Source organism: Grampus griseus (genome assembly GCF_964374135.1).
Source record: "Grampus griseus genome assembly, chromosome: 2".
Taxonomy (NCBI): Eukaryota; Metazoa; Chordata; class Mammalia; order Artiodactyla; family Delphinidae; genus Grampus; species Grampus griseus.
This window is the reverse complement of record NC_139018.1, coordinates 152,858,822-152,879,741: the sequence shown is the minus strand read 5'-3', so window position 1 is coordinate 152,879,741 and position 20,920 is coordinate 152,858,822. Positions and strand designations below refer to the sequence as shown.

Here is a 20,920-nt window from a genome sequence, read left to right as displayed (position 1 = left end):
CACAGTGTCTTCACAGGGTGCATACGTATTTCAGAAATTCTAATTTAACTTTGATTACATGGATGTTAGAAACAACCCTTAAATGAAAAACTGAGTTTTCTTCTCATAGGGGATGTAGACATAAGTTCTGTCAGTCACAGGACAATGTTTCCCTCGACTGTGCTAATTGTCACCCTTTTGGAATAAAAAATGAAATGCATATTTATTGGGTGCTGTTGTATATTTTGTCCTAATCTTGAAACTTTTTTTAAGCAGTCATTTTCATATTATCTCTGTCATGCCTGCAATTTAAATGGTTGATTTCTCTGTATGCAAAAGCTTTGAGAATCATAGATGCTAGTGGAAAGACTCCTTATAAGTTTGGCATCTGCAAACTCGAGTTTGAGGCTGGCTCTGCCCTTGTTTTTCCAGTGAACTTGGACGAAAGTTAGTTAAAAACAGCCACCTCGTAGCATTATTAGGATGATCAAAAGATACAAAGTAAATTAAAGGGCTTTGTAAAGTGAAAGATAAATACAAATTTTAATTAATTTATCTGGTATTCCATTGCTTTGGTCTTCTCAGTCACCTTAGGCAAGCAGCAGAGCTGTCTTAGTGCATTCGGGCTGCGGTAACAAAAATACTGGGCGGCTTGTAAACAGTGGAAATTCATTTCCCACAGTTCTGGGGGCTGGATCCAAGTCCAAGATCAAGATACAGGCAGACCCCATGTCTGGTGGGAACCAGCCTCCCGGTTCACAGACAGACGTCTCGCTGTGTCTTCACAGGGAAGAAGGGGCGAGGCGGGTCTCTTTGATGAGGTTACTAATCCCACTTATGAGGGCTTCATAAGTCTCATGAACTTATTTAATTCTAATCACGTCCCCAAGGTCCCACCTCCTAACGCAGTCACATTGGGCATTAGGATTCCACAAATGAATTTTGGAGGTGACACAAACATTCAGTCCATAGAAATGGGTGTAGCATTGAAAAATGTTTGCTACACTTGCTAATGATGGAAAAGGACCCAATAACACAGTTTTCGCCCCAAATATATGCATTTCCTTATAAGTATGTATGTAGAAGGTGGTATTTTATTTGAGGAAAAAAATCCCGAGTAGTAAGAGATGTTGAAGAGGTGGGTTGCTCTTTGCTAAGTGGGTCCAGGTCTAGGACATTGTTGTCCCACCCAAAGCTGGGATTTCCAACTTTGCCCAAATCCCTTTCGTCTTGCTTGAGTCCCTTCCATTTTGATATTTCTCTTGGTCTTATGATCATTAATGGGTGATGGTGGGAGATATTGACTGAGCTGCAGGTTAATGATTGAAATAGCAGGTTGCTGCCACTGTTCCCTAAGCTGTTGGCAGTTCTGCCAAAGCATGTTGAAAGTTTCCATCTGCAGTTTGTGGGAATCAATAAAAAATATCTGGTGAGAATGTGTAATAACTCAGTATATACTTATAACAAAACTAGGGTTGTTATTTATTAATTGCATAGATGTGCCAGGTATGGTTATATTTTTCTGACGGGTGTATCTTCTTTAATTCTTATAGCATCACACAAGGAAAATGTTGTAGCACTAGAGGAAAGAGTCCAAGAGAAATTGGGTGAATTACTCAAAGTCATGTAGCCAGTGATGGCAGAGCCCAGCTCAGAGTCCGGGTCTTCGCCACACCGTGAGCTTGCTTTTCCCACCACCGGTGTGCCCTATTTCCCTTGGGTAATAACTCTGTTCCTTTAGGTTTGAGCTAGAAATGGTTGCATCTTGCTTTGAAAGAACCTAAACAATCTATGAACTGCTTGAGTCTCGAACCTTTCACAGCGGCTATGTATTGAACATGGTACCCTGGGCAGTGTCTGGTCTTTATGGGATGTGAAGGTCGGAATCACAGTGGGTGGATGGGAGTCTGGGCCAGTGTGCTGTTCTCATGTGGCCGAGGTTGTGAATCCTGTGATGCCCTGAGAAGACTTGGGGCCTCTCCCAGGGGTGGATGTAGCCCTAGCTTTGGGACATCTGTAGCCTGGGAGCTATGGCAAGAAAGTTACATCTTTCTCAAGTCTTGGGTTTGAAGCACTTGTAGAATGCAGGCTTCCAAAGGCCAATATTTCTTTTGCAAAAGATGTCTCAAATGCAGTGCTCTCACCACTGTTTGGGGCCCCAGACAGCAGCCTCTACCTTGGCTTCTCTGCCGTTAGCTTCCTTTGTCTCCCTTCAAGCCTTTATGCTATTTTCAGATTCATCTTATGCAGAGATTTCCTGTTTATTAAACGTGTGTGCTGGCTTTCTGGGCTGTCCACCGTTTTATTCCATTATTTCCCAATGCTCTGTGCTCAGGCCGGGCCGTGTGTCCGAGGGCTGCACTTTCTCCATTTCCTCCCTCCATCACTCTCATTAGCATATGATGTTCCTCTCAGCCTGCAAATCCCTTCTTCCTCTTCTCTGCCTGTATAATAAATCTTAATATAATTCAGAGCCTGGCTTTATTTCCCCACCTGGAAATAAATAAAGCACCCTCATGGAGCTGTTTCTTCTTGGAACCTCCTAAATTCTGTGCTTTGGAATATTTTCTAGGTTTTTTAAAAATAATTTTGTTCTTAATGGTTAGTTAATTCATTCATCAATTTTCTTTCTTCGGGCTGCGCCGCGCGGCATGCGGGATCTTAGTTCCCCGACCAGGGCTTGAACCCTCCCCCCCGCATTGGAAGCGCGGAGTCCTAACCACTGGACCGTCGGGGAAGTCCCTCTTCTTTGTTGTTTACAGAAGTTTCTGAACAGATGATAAGACTTCAGGGCTTCACATTCTTTCATCTCCTTGGTGCCTAGCAAAATCTAGGCACGTGGTAGGTGTGAAGTCACCCACTGCTGACAGATTTGTTGTTGCCATTTTAGTACTTCACTTAAGCACAGCATTTAAAACGAAGAAAAGTCATGAAAGAACACATGTGTACAGAAAAGTGCTGGGATTTTAACATGTTGAAAGCTCCACTGATTTGTTGAAGTGTGTTTTTTTTTTTTTTCTCTCTCCTTTGTCTCACCAGCAATCAAAGAGAAGTACACGGACTGGACGGAATTTCTCATTCGTGATTTGACTGGTTCCCGGACGGCCCCAGCCAGCCTCCTAGAAGGTGTATGTATTGTTATCCAGCTATTCTCTGTCTGAAGCAGCACAGTTACATGAGCTCACACCTAACAGCACCTTTGCATATATCCTTCTGCGGGTACATGCGTCCACACGGATATCGGTGTCCAAATAGCGTAACTTCCTGTTTTTCCCCAAATTACTTAGGTTACTGATTCTAATGGCACTGAAGAATCTTCACCTTTGGTCCAATCAATAAGTGGAAAATTCGCTTTTATGTGAACACATTTTAAAATAATAACATGTTAGGATAGGTATCCACTATCCTATATGTTTAAGACTCTATCTTATGTTAGTGAATGTATATAAAATCCTGTAGAATAACTGTTTTGTAGAGGTGATGACTAAGCCTATATGTGCTGGGGTGTAGTCTCAAAGTGTACTGATAAATGGTTCCATTAACTGTATTCCGGATGCATTATGCCGAAATTTAAACACATACACGTTAAGTAATAGAAATGGCTAACCATATTTAAATGTGGTTAAGGTCATTTTAAGGTACTGAAGTAAAAACAGTTTAATCTGCAATCTTGATGGTGATATGAAAATAATTTTATCATAAAACATTTTAATATTTACATTCTAGAACAGGAAGAGAAATGTACTGTTATAAATAATTATTGAGTCACCAAATCTGTTTGAAGAATGCCCCTGATAAAGGGGAGAACACAATGAATGACCAAGAATACAGTGTGGATTTTGACAATCTCATTATTCTCTTAACATTAACCATAAATTTCTCACCTGTCATAAATGATATTGATATTTTGGAACACCACGGTCTAAAATATAGTCATTTGGTTTTGTTTTGTGATGATTTTTGCCTCGTGTAGTTTTGTATCTCAATGGCTACTAATTTAATTGTTTGGTTGACAAATCAAAATGATGATTGTTCACCCTTTCAAAAGGACAAATTGTTTTACTCTGTTAAATTTTTTAAACATATTTGCCTGCAAGGCTGGCTGAACAAACACCCTTTTCCTATGCAAACATGCGCTAAGAAGGTTGCTTAAATGGGGCAGGTGTTATATATATTTTGTAAACCAACTATGGGGTTAAGTGTACAAATTACACAATAGTCTAATTTAGCTGATTATTAATGTGTATTAGGCATTCATCAAAAATGTCCTCTACACATATCCATGCATTACTCACGTAATCAAAGTACGAGAGTGTCCTGATTATGCGAGCGGGGCCATCGTAAGATAAACGTCTGCTGAGTCAAGGTATAAATTGATCGCCCCATATCAGATGTGTCCGTCTATGGGAAGAGCAGACATTCCGCTACCGCATGTTTTCTAGCTCGAGGCAAATTTGGTGTAACGCTTCTTAAAAGCACCCTCGTTCCTCACAAATGCAGTTTTATCTGGGAAGGGTGATTTGTTTGGTGAGAACTTAGCACAAACTGTCATTTTCTATTTACTTGTGGCTTTGTTGTTGGATACAGAGTCGGGTATAATGGATGTGTGTGCGGGAGGGGAGGGGAGGGCGGGGGCAGTGGGGTGGAGGGAAACACCAGACTGTTTGCCAGTAGCTTGGATGATGGTGTGAAAAAATATTATCTTCTGCTGTCATCTGTTTCCATGAGAACCTTAAAATAAAGTTTAAAATAAGGAGTTTTGCTTCTGTTTAAACAGCCTCTGCGAGGGAAAGGCCCTATAGACCTCATTACAGTTGATTCCTTAATAGAGCTCCAGGATTCTCAGAGCCCTTTTCAGTACTGGATAGTTAGTGTGATTGAGAATGTTGGAGGAAGATTACGCCTTCGCTATGTGGGATTGGAGGACACTGAATCCTATGACCAGTGGTTGTTTTACTTGGATTACAGACTTCGACCAGTTGGTTGGTGTCAAGAGAATAAATACAGAATGGACCCACCTTCAGGTAAGGGCCAGAGCTTTGGCTGCTCTCAAGCGTTTTAGAAAGAGATGTGATTATTTTCCTGGATGTCTCTCTGGAAAATGTATTAGCTCTGTGGTGTCTTTTACATCTGTACTTGTGGATATGAAGCGTTTTAACTTCAAATACTTTCTGTAGCAAATAGAACCCAAGACTTCTATGAATAGCGTTCAAAAATGAGAAAGCAGAGCTGGAGGCCGTGGAGAAGTTGATCTGGTTCCTTTGCAATCAATGGTTTGGAAATGAAACACACACTATAGTGGGACTTGGTGATATTCTCTCTTTTTCTTTAGGAATTTGATAGTCTTGCAAGTAGGTTCTAAAGTCTTTGTACTTCTGCCCGTCCACCCATCCACCCACCCACCCATCCATCATCCATCCACCCACCCATCCATCCATCCGTCCATCCATCCATGCGTCTGAATATCCAAACCAAATGCGTATCATTATGTTATCTGTCCTGACCTGGAAATAGCAAAGAGAAAATCATCATGCTTTTTTCCCTGGCATATCATAGACTTTTAAGTAGCTTCAAATACCTTGTCAATTGACTTTCCAGAGACTTAATTGGGTAGAAGAGTGCATTATTCTTCCTGACATACCTAACTGGGCAAAAATCTCAATGTTTATGAAATAACCATTCTTGAATGTTTACTACATGCCAGGTGAGTTTACATCTGCTCGGATGTTTATTTTGATTCCAAAAAACTATTTCATGTGACTATTTCCTTTTACAGCAGAGAAAATTTGAGACTGAGTTTAAGCTACTTGTCCAAGATCACCCAGTCTGTAGGAGGAACGTGCTGTAATTCAAATTCCCAGGTCCCCTCCCTCTTCCATCCAGTTCCCCCTGCTGCCTCTGACTGGCCTTACCAACCTTTCGATATGTAGCTTCAGAACAAAAATGTTGGATTCTTATGGAATTAAAGACGCCAAGGAAGGAATACTCCTTTCTTCCCAAATTTGCTGATTTTCATTTTGGTCAATTTCACAGGTTTATTGGAAGCAAAGACTTGGCTCTTTCCTTCATTAAAATTGCCAGAGACTTTTTTTCCCTCCCATCTTAGTTGCCAGTGTTAGTCTTGAAGACATGAAGCTGAGGCGTTGTATTTCCCTTTTCCGTCAGTCAAGGGCTTTAATTGAAAAAATGTCTTGGTTCTGTGTGTCATGTGTTTGCATTTGAGTTGAATTTGACAGGCATATAGACATAGAACATGGTATTTTATTAGTATTATTGTTGTCAACGTTTTGAGAGGCAGCCAGGAAATCCATTTATACCCTGAGTAATGTGGGGATATGATGACAAACGAAGGGCCTGTCAGTTCCGTGAGAAGAGATCTAAGCTCACGTTTGCCTTGGGATTCATAACCTAGCAGGAGAAATTTACTCTGTGCAGAAAGTTGGGTGTATAAGTCTTAGCTCGGTATCTAATTGCTTTATAAATGTTAAGAAAAACATATATTTGCCAGTGTAAAAATTTATAGCAAAGCAAAGGATTACTACTGGCCCTTAGGTTCTGTGCAATGTACCCTTCCTGTGACATCATGGACTCATACTCAGCAGCCAGAATGGAAGGTGTCCCTGCAGAAACTAAGGAAATATTTCCATAGGAGAGTTCTCTCTCTTCCTGTAGATAATTTGATGTCTTTACAAGACAAGAATAAATTGTGTTTACTCATCTTAGTAATTTTCTGGAATTGTCCATTTCACTGAAGACTTTGGAAGAGGCATTCATCATCAAGAAGTTATCTTCCCAACATTGAAATTGTCGGCAGCTAAACTTAGTTTGGGGTACTGTAGGTTTAAAATGGATCTTGGTCAAACCAAAAACATCAGGAGACTTTCTGTTTCAAGCCATAAGTCCTGATGGCAATGGCAAAAAAAAAAAAAAAAAAAAAAAATTGTCTGTAGGAAAGGCTGTGGATGGGAAGAAGAAATTAAAAGGTGAAAGGACACCCCCAAATGTGACTCTTAGTTCTTCAGATGCAGTAGTTACAAGATGAACACTGAATTCTCCTACCTGATTCAGCAGAACCACACCCGGGAAGGCAATTAATCACTCAGGTTTTACACACGGGAACAGAACCCAATCCTTTGCATAAATTAATTTCAGAACCCAATGTGACTTGTTAAACTTAGATGGTAGTGCTCTTTCCTTGAATGAAATCTAGGTGGGAGTAAAATTTCACAGTTGCATAGAAAATACTAGGCTGTTTTTTCTTATTCCCAAACACGCTTAAGTAAATGAAAAGTGTTCATCATTGACTGGTGGTAAGTAGAGCTGGAAGGGTTGGGGAGGAGAGCAGGTAAGAGAGACTTTGGGTATAGCGTCGTCCCTCGGTATTCACGGGGGATTGGTCCCAGGACCCCAAGGATACCAAAATCCAGGGATGCTCCAGCCCTTTGTGTAAAATAGCACAGTACAGTTGGCCTTCTGCATTCGAGGGTTGGAGGTGTTCTGCACCTGTGGTTTCCCCTTCCCAGGTTCCGCGTTCGCGGGCTCCTCCATCTGTGGTTTCTTCCATCCGCGGGTTCCGCCCACTGCAGGTGGAATATTCAGGACCTGCGGGCCGGGAGGGCTGACTGGACTTTGAGAGTGAGGCCGTGCCAGGTCAGCCTACTCTCGATGCCCTCTTTGCTGTGCTGACATCAACACCTTTGCTAAAAGTAACCATAGCTCCTCCTTTCCTTTCCTTATTCTTTCTACTTCTTGAAGGACACAGTATTTCTCAACCGTTTGGTGTGAATAGAGATATAGAAATAGGTGACAGAAAGTAGCTGGCTAGTCAGTCTTCAAACACTGGAGGAGAAGGTGCTGGCTTTTATGCTGTCCGCCAGCGAGGAGCCTGCATCCCATCTTTGGGTGGAATCAGAGGACACGGGGTGGGGGAATGGGAGATTAGAGGTGCCCCACTCGACCCACCATCAGGATTGCAGTGCTGCCGGGGTAGGTGGAGTCCAGCTTCAGTGAAGACCAGGTGAAGGAATGGAAGAGGGTAAAATGCCAATAATCATGGGAGAGGCAGTGGCTTCCCGCGGTCCTTAGTGATTCAGGCGTTATCAGGACAGGACTGGGAATCCACGGGTGCCTTTTCTTCAGTGCTGAATGGAAGGCAAATCATGATTAGACAGACCTGGAGCTGTTTTTCCAGCTGTGTACCCCTAACGCCTCCCCTCATTCATTTATTTTCCTGCCCTGTGGCCTTCTCTGTGTTCCTCGAGCTTTCTATGCGTGTCCCCTCTTTTGGAATGCTGCTTTACCATGCCCCCACTTCATCCAGACCTTGGATGAGAGGATTTCACTCACCGCTGAAACTGAAAGTGCGGGACCCATTCTCTGCTGTGTCCCCTGACACCCTGCCCAGCACATAGTAGGTGCTCAGTAAATATGTGTTGAGTGAGTTGACTGCATAAAAACTGGGTGTGTCTAGACAGAAGGAAGGAACCAGCCAAGTCCACCTTCCAGGAGCCAAATAATTGATGGGGATTTGGAAGCCAATTTGGAGGGGAGAGCCCAGGTGGACGCACCTCCACACAAGGAGGACTGTACTGTCCTCTTTCCCCTGAAGTGTTAGGGGGGCTTCTGAGCAAGTAGAGATGTGATCTCTTGTTTAGCACCCAGGATGGCTCCAGGATATAAGATGCACGGGAATGTGGTCTGTGGGGTTCAGGATGAGAATTTCTTCCTTTAAAAGGGTCCACGTGTGAACAGAGCTTGAGAAACCCGACAGAGTGGAAGGAACATGGGCTTGGAGTCAGGGTTCAAGTCAGCTTCTCTTTCCACTTCTGTCACTGGCTACAAAGCTTCTGGGCAAGTTACTCTACTTTGAACCTCAGTTTTTACATCTGTAAAATGGGGATAATCATACATTTGCTGTGCTGCTAAGTATTACTCGGGTGATTGGTATTTTCTAAATATTCAATCTGTGATCAGAGTTTTAAGATTATATTTGATCTTCTAAGAAATTTAAGTAGGTCATTGAGGTCAGGGGTCATTTAGAGGCCCCACCTACTTTCATATTTTTGGATGTTTAGAAAGCAAGATAGAATCTGACATGGTTTTGCAGAAACTAAAGAGATGAAACTTTTTGAAGTTTAAGAAGAATCCTTATCTCTATATTCTTTTGTATATTTTTTCCCTTCATAATCTTTATGTCAACCATTTCCCCCCCTTTTCTTTCTATTTTAGGTAGTTTCTGGAGCCAGAAGTTTCTGAATCTAATTCAGATGCTTCTTACTTGAACTATTTCTCATTCAAAAAGAGTTGTTTGTTTTAGTTCAGGCTACCTTAACGAAATACCATTGATTGGGGGAGGGGGCTTGAAAAACACAAATCCATGGTTCTGGAGGATGGAAGTCCAAGATTAGGGCATCAGCATGGTTGAGTACTGGTGAGGGCTCTCTTCCTGATTTGTAGATGGCCACCTTCTTGCCGGGTCCTCAGCTGGCCTCTTCTTTTTTTTTTTTTTAAATCTTTTGGCCATGCTGCATGGCATGTGGCATCTTATTCCCTGATCAGGGATCGAACCCATGCGCCCTGCATTGGAAGCATGGAGCCTTAACCAGTGGACCACCAGGGAAGTCTCCCGGCCTCCTCTTTATGTGTGCATGGAGATGTATATATCTATATCTGTATCTGTATCTGTATCTGTATCTATGGGGTATTGAGAGAGAGCAAGCATGCACTTGAAAGAGAGCTCTTTGGTGTCTCCTTTTACCAGGGCACTAATCCCATCATGGGGGTCCCACCCTCGTGACCCCATCTAAACCTAATTACCTCCCAAAGTACCATGGCATTGAGAGATTAGGCCTTCAACATACTAATTTTGGAAGGACACAAGCATTCAGTCCATAGCACTTCCCAGTGTCTTTTAAGAAGCATAGATGAGCCTTTCCTTACTGGTCAGAGCCTGGTGGAAAAGGAAGGAGAGGAGGGTGTGAGGTGCATGAATAAAGGGGATCACCCCTCCAGGCCTTCGATCACCGGAGGCTGTGAGATGATGATTTTGTTCACTCCTCTTCCTGCCACACTCTCTGTGAGATGTCCTGCCAACATGCACAGAGGGGGACACCTCGTTTTCACTCAGGCTTCTAGTTAAAGATGAATCAGGACAGGTTTTAATTGCTTATTACTTCCCACCAACAGAAATTGACATGATACACTCTATTAAATTACCTGCAACACGATCACTTTAAGAACCTGTTTTATGTTCTTTTAATGGTGCTATTTATTGTCCGTACACTTGCCGGCGTAACCAAGCGCCTCTCTGTCTAATGAAACACACGCATGGACTGTTGCTCTCTGCTTATTGAAACTAGGAGGTGTTTAGCTTCCGCAGGTGGTTGAGCGTACTGACAGAATTGCAGTTGCTTTTCACCTTTTAAGACAAGGAGTATGCCCTGCCGTGGGGTTGAATTCCATATTAGGATTCAACGTCCTCAGCACGAAGACGAAGAATCTTAAGATTGTAGGACGGAGATAAAAGTCCCGTGAGACTTCCTGGGTGTCTTCACCCATTCAGGCCGCTGTAACACAACACCACAGACTGGGTGACTTGTAAGCAGGAGACTGATTTCTCGCAGTTCTGGAGGCTGGATGTCCAAGGTCAAGGCAACAGCAGGTTCAGTGTCCATTGAGGACCCACTTCCTGTTCATAGACAGCGTCTTCTCACTGTGTCCTCACCTGGAGGAAGGGGAGAGGAGCTCTCTGGGGTCTCTTTTATAAGCACTCTAATCTCATCATAGGAGCTCGGTCCTCATGACCTCATCACCTCTTAAAGGCGCCACCTCTTAATGCTGTCACCTTAGATGTTTCAACATATGAATTTTGGGGGAGGGGGGCATATTTAGATCAAAGCACCAGGCTTCTTAGGCTACTTGTGTTTGGTTTGGTGGAACAGACGTGGCATTAGGTGGATGCAGCCTTCTAGGGTGATGTGGCTGGTCCAGTCCTGCTCTGCCAGTGTGTGTGAGCCCAGGTGTCAGGAGAGGCTGTGAGCATCCCTCTGGGGGCTGCCTGTCTCCTCGCTCAGTTCTGAGTTTGGACCTGACCATGTTGGGTTTTCATGGCTCTGGCCTTGAGTAATTTTTAAGCCATTCTTCTTTTACCCTCTTCTCTGCTTCAGGGGCTCCCCTTCCCACCCAGAGACCTCAGTTACAGACTGCGGGAGCTCGGGCACCAACACTTCCTCTTCCCTTTTTCTGTCCCCTGTATGTCTGCAGACCTTTCCTTTGACCTTCTCTTTGGAGGTCACCATCCTTTTCCATGACTTGGTTCTCCTTTTACTACCGTGTCGAGTTTGAACTCCCCATTGACCTGCTTCCAGAACCCTGGAAGAGTGGATTTGTTTCTGTTCTACTGAGGAAGTCCAGGGTCTTATTTATTGTTTCCCTCCTGACCCCGTCTTGAACTGCTGCCCTTGGTGTCCTCTGGGCTTTGCTTCCTAGAATCCTGAATTGCCTTCCCTTTTCACCGAGACTTTGACGCAGTGCCCCTGAGCTGAGCCACTGGTATATTCCAGGGAATCTGCCTCACCGTCTCGGGACAATTTGTAGGGCTTCATGAATTGGTCCTTCTCCCTCCTTTGTGGGACTCTGTGATAAGCGAGTTCTCCCTCAGGACCCCCCCCCCCACCTGTGGAGGTTGGAGGGACCATTCATTCATTCTCTGTAGAGGTGTTTGTTGTGGGGACCTCACTATGTTCCCCCAAACATGTATACCAAGGAGAATTACAGGCTATTTTGTCTCTGATAGAGAAACGCCAAATTGGGGGAAAAAATTCTGCAGCGACGTAAGAGCATAAATAAAAGGCTAGAACGCATTATAGACACTATACACAAGTAGAGCCTATCTTGTCATTAATTATCCTTTATGTGACTTGGTGTGTCTGACAACGAGGGGCGGTGGGTAGTGCATTGATAACCTGGCTCCTTCTGACAGCATCTCTCACCTAACCATAATTGTGATAGTCTGAAAAGACTAAGTAAACTGCTGAAACACAGGTGCTTCAAGCTCAAGGTGAGTTCAGAAGCTATGATCATCAAAATATATGGCCGCCTGCTAAAAAACAGACATGCAAGAAATTAAAAATATAGCCCCAAAGGCTTAATGTTGCCTTTTAACTGTGCTTAAATTCATATTCATATCCTAGCTGTCTGTCTGAAGTAGCCTGGGTTGATATAGGGAAGGTATAAACATATCTACTCCAAGTGAGTGCTTCTGCAAATCCTATTTTGATAAGGTCTTAAATCTGTTGAGATCAGATCATAAAATTCCCCCGCAGTTTCAGCAGTCGGTAAAAACAGTGCTCAACGATTTTGTTCTTTTAATTTTGTATTCAGACGGTGTAACCTCCTTTCGCAAATCCCTTCCCCCCACTGCCTGGGGGAAAACATGGGCAACGTGATGTGTTAGCAACATTTCAAGTGTAAATATTAGACTTGGTTGGTAAATTTTAATTTACCTTTTCATAATTTCCTGACTTAAACGCGGACTATTTTTAGCATATGAGAGCTTGGAGATTTAGTGAAAAATAGGCTGTCATAACTGCAAACGCCAGACAAGAGTCTTTTCTAGTTTGGAAATTTATCAGATAATAAGTTCTTCATCCATGGATCTTACTTCCCAGGTGTTGGAATGGAATTCGGGGCAGTGGATGGATGAAGTGTGGTTAATGTGATTTATACTATTCAATTATGCCCAGAATGCATGCGTATATTCCCTGAAGAAGAGCCCTGTTAAGTTTATTCTTCATTTCTGATCGCAGAATCCCAAATTGCTATTTAATTTCAGGAAATCTCTCTAGCAGGTGGCCTTTTATGGCGGGCAGGGTGTGAATTCTTAGGATTGCTGCGCCTGCCAACTTATTATGAAATCCTGAGAAGATGAAATCCGAGAAAGAACCACCCAGTAGAACATTTCAGCCCTTAAACTCTTATGTGATTTGCTGTTGATACAGAAATCTATCCTTTGAAGATGGACTCAGAGTGGAAAAGTGCTCTGGAGAAATCCCTTATTGATGCTGCTAACTTTCCTCTTCCAATGGAAGTGTTTAAGGTAAGACGTATATTCATAGCAGTTTTTCTCCGCTTTTCGAGAACAAACTGTGTAAAAAGTTGCCCACATCAAATCATTTCCCACTATTTAAAAAGCTACCTTCTTGGCCGGTGTTCGTTTGAAATGTTTAAAATGTTATCTGTTCCCATTTTGCTCTGCTTTGTAATCCTCCCAAATACCCATGTTCCAAGATAATGCTTAAAATCTTTTATCAAGTAATTAATAAGGATATTATAAGGTAATTTGAATCTTAATAAATTTTTTTTCAGATTTACATTTTTTTTCTCCATCTTGTATTATTATGGAAATCTCATTTTCACCCTCTCACTGCTTACCAAAGAAACAAAAGAAAATGGAACAAGTCTAATTTTGGTATTTGCTCGGTAAAGATGATAGAAAATGATGCTTCTCTTGATGGCTTGAGAAACTCATGAGTATCTGTTGGGTAGTAGGCCTTCCTCTAATAGACAATGAAAGAAATGTGCCACGACTGAAATAGATCACCTAGTTCTTAAAACTCTTAAAAATTATGCTTAAAATTTATATGATGTGTAGAATATTAAGTTCTGGGCAGGAGTGATCCCTCCAGCAAGAGGGACCCATAAAACGGTCTCTATTTGGAGCTCGAGTAGGTGGGAAACAGCTCTACATGGACCGTTTCCTAGGAGACTTGTGGATGGGCTTGTGATGGGCTGATGTAAACTTGCTTTTCAGTTCCGAGCGGGCACATTTCTGCAGGGCCGTAGAAGTTTCATGTGGAAAATGAAATTAAAATGGTGTCTAGGTACCGCCTGCAGCAGGAGTGTGAGGCTCGGACTGGGGCGCTGGCTTCCTGGATTTTATTTACGAGGAAGTCCTCGCTCAGAACCTTAACCTAGCAGGGTGAATCACTGATACTCTTGTTCAGCACTTTTCTCATTGGCAACATTGGACTTAAGACCTCTTCTGAAAATAATTATTAAATTATTATTAGCAGTAATAATCACACTGATCATGCAACATTATCTTGGGCTTTTTTTTTTTTTTTTTTTTTTTTTGCTAACTGACCAGATAACTTCTTTTTCCTCCTCCTTTCCTGCAAAAAATAAAATTAAATAAAAATTAAGAAAAATAGCATTTACTCTTCCGTGAACTGGCTCCACTGCCTCTTCGGAAGCCAGCCCACCACGCTTGTCACTCGTTTGACCTCTGCAGCTGGTGTCCACTGTCTTTTCCCAGTGGCCTTGGTGATATTAAAAAAACACTTTTATTGAAGTAGAGTTGAGTTACAATGTTGTGTTAGTCTCAGGTGTGCAGCAAAGTGATTCAGTTACACATATATATAAGTGTGTGTGTATTTATGTATTCTTTTTCAGATCCTTTTCCATTATAGGTCATTACAAGATACTGAGTATAGTTCTCTGTGCTATACAGTAGGGCCTTGTTGTTGTTTATCTATTAGATATATAGTAGTGTGTATCTGTCAATCCCAAACTCCTAATTTATCCCTCCCCCACTTTCCCCTTTGGTAACCGTAAGTTTGTTTTTGATGCCTGTGAGTCTCTTTCTGTTTTGTAAATAAATTCGTTTGTATCACTTTTTTAGATTCCACATATAAGTGATATCATATGATATTTGTCTCTGTCTGACTTCCTTCACTTAGAATGATAGTCTCTAGGTCCATCCAGGTTGCTGCAAATGGCATTTCATTCTTTTTTATGGCTGAGTAGTGTTGTGTGTGTGTATACACCACACCTTCTCTATCCATTCATCCCTTGATGGACAGTTAGGTTGCTTCCCGTAGTGATAGTTTAAATGTGTAAATGTGATCGTGTTCCTTGCCCTTGAGAAAATAAATTTTATTTCAAAATAAAGTATGAATATATTTATTTTAGAATATATTATACACATACATTTGAAATGTACACGTGAGGAGTTCACAGAGTGATATAGTGGAAATACAAATCCTCCCTGCCCCCCATCTAGACACGGGAAGTTGCGGGTCCATTAGCATCCCTCCACCTGACCTTTCCTAGCTGTGGGTAACCAGCTCCCTAACTTTGGTGTTAACCATTTCCTTGCCTCTCCTTGTAGTATTACTACCTATGTATGTTTTCCTTAATATTACACAACTTACTTTTGACAACACGAGAAACAAGACCAGCCCTGATTGTTTCAGGAGAGGGTGTTTTCCTGCTCTCCAGAGTGGAGGATGACTGGACAGTGCCTGGGTCCTAAGATGGCCTCACTTTCCCACAGAGTTTGCAGGCGAGTTGAGTAGGCACAGTCCTGAGCTAATCTTAGGGAATTAGTTGGGTCATCAGCCAAACTGTAGCTTGAACTCCAGGTACCGGACCTCCCTTAGAAATGCGGACGGATCTGGCTCCGGTTCTCAGAACAGGCCCAGCACAGCATTTCTGTGCAGTGACTTGAATGTTCTAATGCTCCAGGCAGCGGGACCTCGAGGGGTCCCTGGGACCTTGCTCAGAGTGTGGTCAGGACAAGCCAGGTGCCGTTAACAATCTGGGTCCAGCTTACGTTGGCATTTTGTCCTCAGCTTACAAAGATGGTAAAACACGGCAAAGCATCTTAGTGCTGGCAGCCTGCTCTCCTCTCACCTCGAGTGACTGAAAGAATCCTGATTCTGTCCTCATGCTTCCCTGACAGTTTAGGTGTAGAATTCTAGGTCAGCTGTCACTTTTCTCAAGAATTTGGAGGTTTTGCTCCATTTTTCCTTTTCTCCTTGGGCATCTTATATTCTCCTTTTCTCCACTGTTGTGAAATTTCACGATGCTAGGCCTTTGCAGGTGTCTGTTTCCATCCAGAACGCAGGGTACCCTGGGTGTCTGCAACTCATACCTTTAATTTTGGGGATGCTTCTTCTAAAATGACGCCTTCCACCTCTCTTTTCTCTGCTGTCTTCTTCATCTGTGACCAAGTGGTAGTCCTGGGCTGGCTATGTAACTTTTTCTTCTTTTCATTTCAGGTTTTCATTGTCTCCTCTGTTTCTGCTCTACCGTCAGAGGTTTTCTCCACTCATTTGTGCTGTTGGGTTTTTATGAGCCCTTGTCTGGTGCTTTTTCTTTGAATGCTGCTCTGTTTATGGCCTCCTCTTCTTGCAGCCTGGAAGCATGACTTTATCTTGTTGGAAGTATTGATTTTTTAAAGTTTTCTTTTCCCAGAGTAGTTTGTTTCCTCCATGTTGCTTTTAGTTTCTAACTTTCTTGCTAGAGACTTTCCTTGGAGATCTGAGAATCCTTGACTGTGCGCTCTTGAGTAGGAGGGAGACTGGAAAGCTGAGGGCAGGACTGGTCCATGTAGGGGGACCTTCTTTGTGTGGAGCCTACTTCTTCGTATGATGGTTTTTCCTCTTTAGGTGATTTCCAAGGAGGAGAATTTCAACTTCCCACCTGGGGTTCAAGGTCGAGCTGCCCGCATTCTAGGAGCTGAGTGGCAAGAAGAGAGCCTGGGGTTTCCGTGCTGAGTTTGTATTTTCCTGTATCCACAGACCAGGGACCACCTGCTTCGTCCTCTTCTGAGGAAACTGGAGGGCCACTGGTCTGTAGAGTCAGGGAGGGGAGGATACCTGGGGTCCAACTGCTTCCTAGACAGCTCCCCACGCATCTTATTCTATCACCTCCCACTCGCCCCCAGTTTCATACATACCTGCTGTTACCGGTTTCTGAGTCTCCTGAAGGTCCTGCCCTGTTCATTAGGCTGGGTCTCAGCTTTTCTGTAGGAGGCTTGGGACTTGGCTCTGTTGAATATGTTAAATTAGTTGCTTCTTGTTCACCTGCATTTTAGCTTCTATTTAGTTTCTGTTCAAGGGGCTTCACGTCTTTAAAATTCTTTACTGTAATTTTGGTTAGAGTTTAGGAAGAGGTGAAATTAATGTGTGTTTTTAGTCAGCCGTCTTCATGTGGGACTCCCCTTTTCAAAGTCTTGTAGCTTGGACTGTAGGGTAAACTCCCACATCTTTCATTCAATGAAACGTAACTCCTTGGCTATAGTCATACTCAGTAAATATTTCTCAAATATACGATGAATTATTGAATGGACAAATGCATTTAACTCACCGATTTGAAATACTTTGAGTTAATGTAGTTACAGATTAATTGGATATGCACTTATTATTTAGAACTATGAATACTAAGACTCAAAATATATAAACATTAATAATCCTCATATATTTTAAACTAATAATTAAGTAACTCAGTAAATGTTTATTGAGCAGTTACTCTCTACATAATTCTCTTGACCCGATTCCAGGGTTTCATAATTGTTTATATTTTCCTCTAAAGTACAGTTGCCTCCTTCCCTCACTTTAATGTTTTTCTGTTAGAAATCAGACTACTATTTTTATGGAGTACATGAGAATTCTCCCTGTCCTCAATATTTTGTTTATAATTTATGGTTGCTTTTTAAAAAATATTTTATTTTATATTGGAGTTTAGTTGGTTAACAATATTGTGTTAGTTTCAGGTGTACAGCAGAGTGATTCAGTTATACACACACATGTATTCTTTCTCAAATTCTTTTCCCATTTAGATTATGACAGAATATTGAGCAGAGTTCCCTGTGCTGTACAGTAGTTGCTTTTAAGAGTAGATACTGAATATTTTCTATTTTTCACAGGGCCTACAGGATGTATGGAGTGGGCAATTAATAAATAAAAATTAGCTGAATTGAAAATTCTGTGTTCTTAGAGCTTGTGAGACGCTTTTACAAATGTTTTCTTTTATTTCAATTTGACAGAAAAGAAAGGGGCAATTTTCTGAACCAGACTTTGTATGGAGGGAATATTTATACACTTAATTTTGAAATCCTGAGAACAACCACTATTAGTTTCCTAAGGCCGTTGTAATAACATACCACAAACTGGATAGCTGGAAACAAGGGAAATCTATTCTGTCATGGTTTTGGAGGCTAGAGGTAAACATCGAGGTGTGAGCAGGGCCACGCTCCCTCTGAAGGCTTTGAGGGAGACATTGTCCCGTGAGTCTGTTCTCACTTCTGCAGAGGGTTGCCTGCAGTCCTTACCATTTCTTGGGTGTGACAGCAGACCTCCAATCTCTGCCTCTGTCCTCACATGGCCTTCTCTATACGTGTCTGTCCAAATTTCCCCCTTAGGGACACTGATCGTTTGATTTGGGCCTGTGCTAAGGCAGTGTGACCGCAGCTTAACTCGAGCGCATCTGCAGAGTCCGTGTTTCCAAATCAGGTCACATTCGCAGGTTCTGGGTGGATATGCCTTTTTTTTAGGGGTTGCTGTTCCACCCAGTACAACGGCATTTCATGGATGTACAGTAATTTAAGAAACCACATAGTAATATTCTCTACCAAGTAATTCCACTTAAATGGAGGTAATTAAGTTCAGAAGCATTGCACGGGGCCATGGGATAAGGTTCAAGCTCTCTTAACAGTTGCTTCATTTTAATAAAAATGAGAGATTTATCGTCCTTAATTTGAGAGAACACTTTAAGTGACTTTTGGTTGCCATATTTTACTGAGAATTCTGACTTCCCTATTTGGAAAATGCAGGTAAATTTCAAAGCATATATTTAGAAGAAAAATAAGTAATTAATGAAATGAGTGCCAAAAAAAGGGGAAGGGATTAAAAGATTTTTTTTGTTATTGAAACATGAATAATGAACATTTTTTTCTCGTAAACCAGTCTCATTATTTAGAGACCCAGTAGACTTGCTGAGAATAATCCATATATCAATACTAATTTATTTGAGAAAAATATTTAGTATATATTCCTGCACTGCAAATCAGCAAGGTCTCTCACTAGCTTTCTTTTTTACTTATTATATTACCTTTGCAAGCCATCATATGATTGACTTATGAAACATCCCACTGTCAAATAAAGTGAAATGCCCCAATTTCAATAAAAGCTTTTTACTTTGTCTTCACAAAGGACTACTAGGGTGGGTTTCTCTCAGAGTTTGTTTCTGTCATGAAATGAAGTTAGTACAGGGCTAATCCAGGTTTTTGGCCAGGGATTTTTATACTGCTTCAGTTCTAATTCACTAAGTATTTACTACAATATAAGGAGTAGATGTGAGGTAATTTAGTTAAGTTTTAAAAATAGGGCCAAGGGAGACTAGACAATCAGAGTCTAACTATAATGAAGGTAGTATTTCATGTGCGAGGCGCTCATAAGCCTTTTATAATTACTGCTACTTTTCATTTTCTGCTGTTCTTGTAAGTTGTAATCTTCATTTGTGACCCCTCTTGTTTGCAAATGTTAAGTTATAGAAGTTTCACTGACAACTCCTATATACATCAAAAAGACCTGCAAATAAGAAACAGCAGTTCCTAATTTGCCAGGTAATTGAAATACAGTACTTTCCCCTTAGAGGAATACAGATGTTCAGTCCAGGGAAAGCGGGGGCTTTTCAGTGCACCTCATTTGTGACTACACCTTGTAATTGCAAGGAAAGAACATTATTTGAAATGTCACTAAAATCGTCCTTCATTTTTACCCCTTAAAAAAGTGAAGTTGTTTGAATTTTTTTTTCATTCTTTCTGTTAACAAAATATTAAAAACCTTTGGTGTTTGAAATACCAAAGAAGCTATTTAGAGATTTGCAGAAGAGTCGAAGGAACTCTAAATAAAGCATTGAGCTGGGGCCATAAACCTTGCATGCCTTCTATGTCGGGGTCCCTAGATCTGCCGCCAGGTTTGGTAATTCACTAGGACCCAAGGTTGTTATAATCACGGTTACAGTTTATTATAGTGAAAGACAGATGGCAAAATCAGCAAAGGGAAAAGTTTCATGGGGTGAATTCTGGAAACCCACACACACGCTTCCAAGAGTGGTCTCCCAGAGAAGTTGCCCAAGGCAACTTCTTAATTCTTCCCATAGCGTGTTGGGCCAACATGTGCTAGGGATGCTCATGAGAGACTCACTGCCCAGGGCTGTCACGGGGGGCCAGCTGTGTGGGTACCCATCTTGCCCAGCACGTACCCGTCTTCCAAACTCCCAGAGGAAAACTGGGGGGGGGGGGTCAGTATAAACCATATGGTTGGTACAAACCGTGTAGGCACAGTAGACCACTCTTACATTTAGGGAAGATTTCATGTCATTGTCGGGTTCAGTTTATCAGCTGTGTCCCCATAGGCCAGCCAAGACCTGATCCTGGACGCAGACCTTTCTCGGGCCTGCAGTCTCAGGCCTGCTACATGTGTTGGTTCTTCTCTTCACACCTCCATTCCGTCCCTTCACACAGTCTGTTGGCTCTACTTTCAAATTCCATCTGGAGTTCAATCACCCTTCACTTTGTCCATCACCACTACCCTAGTGTAAGCTATCATCCTCCCTGGACTCGTGCATTCATTTCAGAATTTATTTCTGGGCTTGTTACTCACTGCCCCTCTACACTTTGTTCTTCCAAGAGCAGCCAGACAGCTTCTTCTAAAACAAAATTCAGATCATGTCACTCCACTGCTTATGTGGCTTCTGATCTGACTCAGGTGTGATGTGCCCTCTGAGCCGCTTTGCTGCGCGAGGTTCTCATACGCTCTGCTCCACCCGCCAGCTTCCTGCCGTCCGTCCAACACACTAAGTCCTCAGGCCTTTGCAGTGACGCTGCCTAGAAAGTGGTCCCTCTGGCCAATGCCTCAAGGCTTCTTCCCTCTCTTTCTTCAAGCCTCTGCTTAAAATTTAAAAAAGCACCCTCACCTCCGTCTCCCCACAGCCTGCTCGGCATTTATCCGCCCACATAGTCTGCATCAGTTTGCTTTCTCTGCGTCTGGTCTGTTTCTTCTTCCTGGAATGTACCCTCCGTGAAAGGAGATTGTTTATTTTCATGACTGCGCCACCCGGTGCCTTGAACAGTGCAGCCCGTCTTAAGCACTCA

General features: G+C 42.3%; 1 protein-coding gene across 1 annotated transcript in view; it reads left to right on the top strand.

The window, feature by feature from the left end:
- SFMBT2 (Scm like with four mbt domains 2) overlaps positions 1-20,920 on the top strand; it is a gene marked incomplete at its 3' end in the record, with an annotated part of 185,139 nt that overhangs the window by 73,746 nt on the left and 90,473 nt on the right. Inside the window, exons 4-6 of the mRNA XM_082648611.1 lie at positions 3,019-3,107; positions 4,757-5,003; positions 12,978-13,075. Of these exons, the coding sequence (XP_082504737.1) occupies positions 3,019-3,107; positions 4,757-5,003; positions 12,978-13,075 (434 nt within the window). The remainder of the gene's footprint in view (positions 1-3,018; positions 3,108-4,756; positions 5,004-12,977; positions 13,076-20,920) is intronic.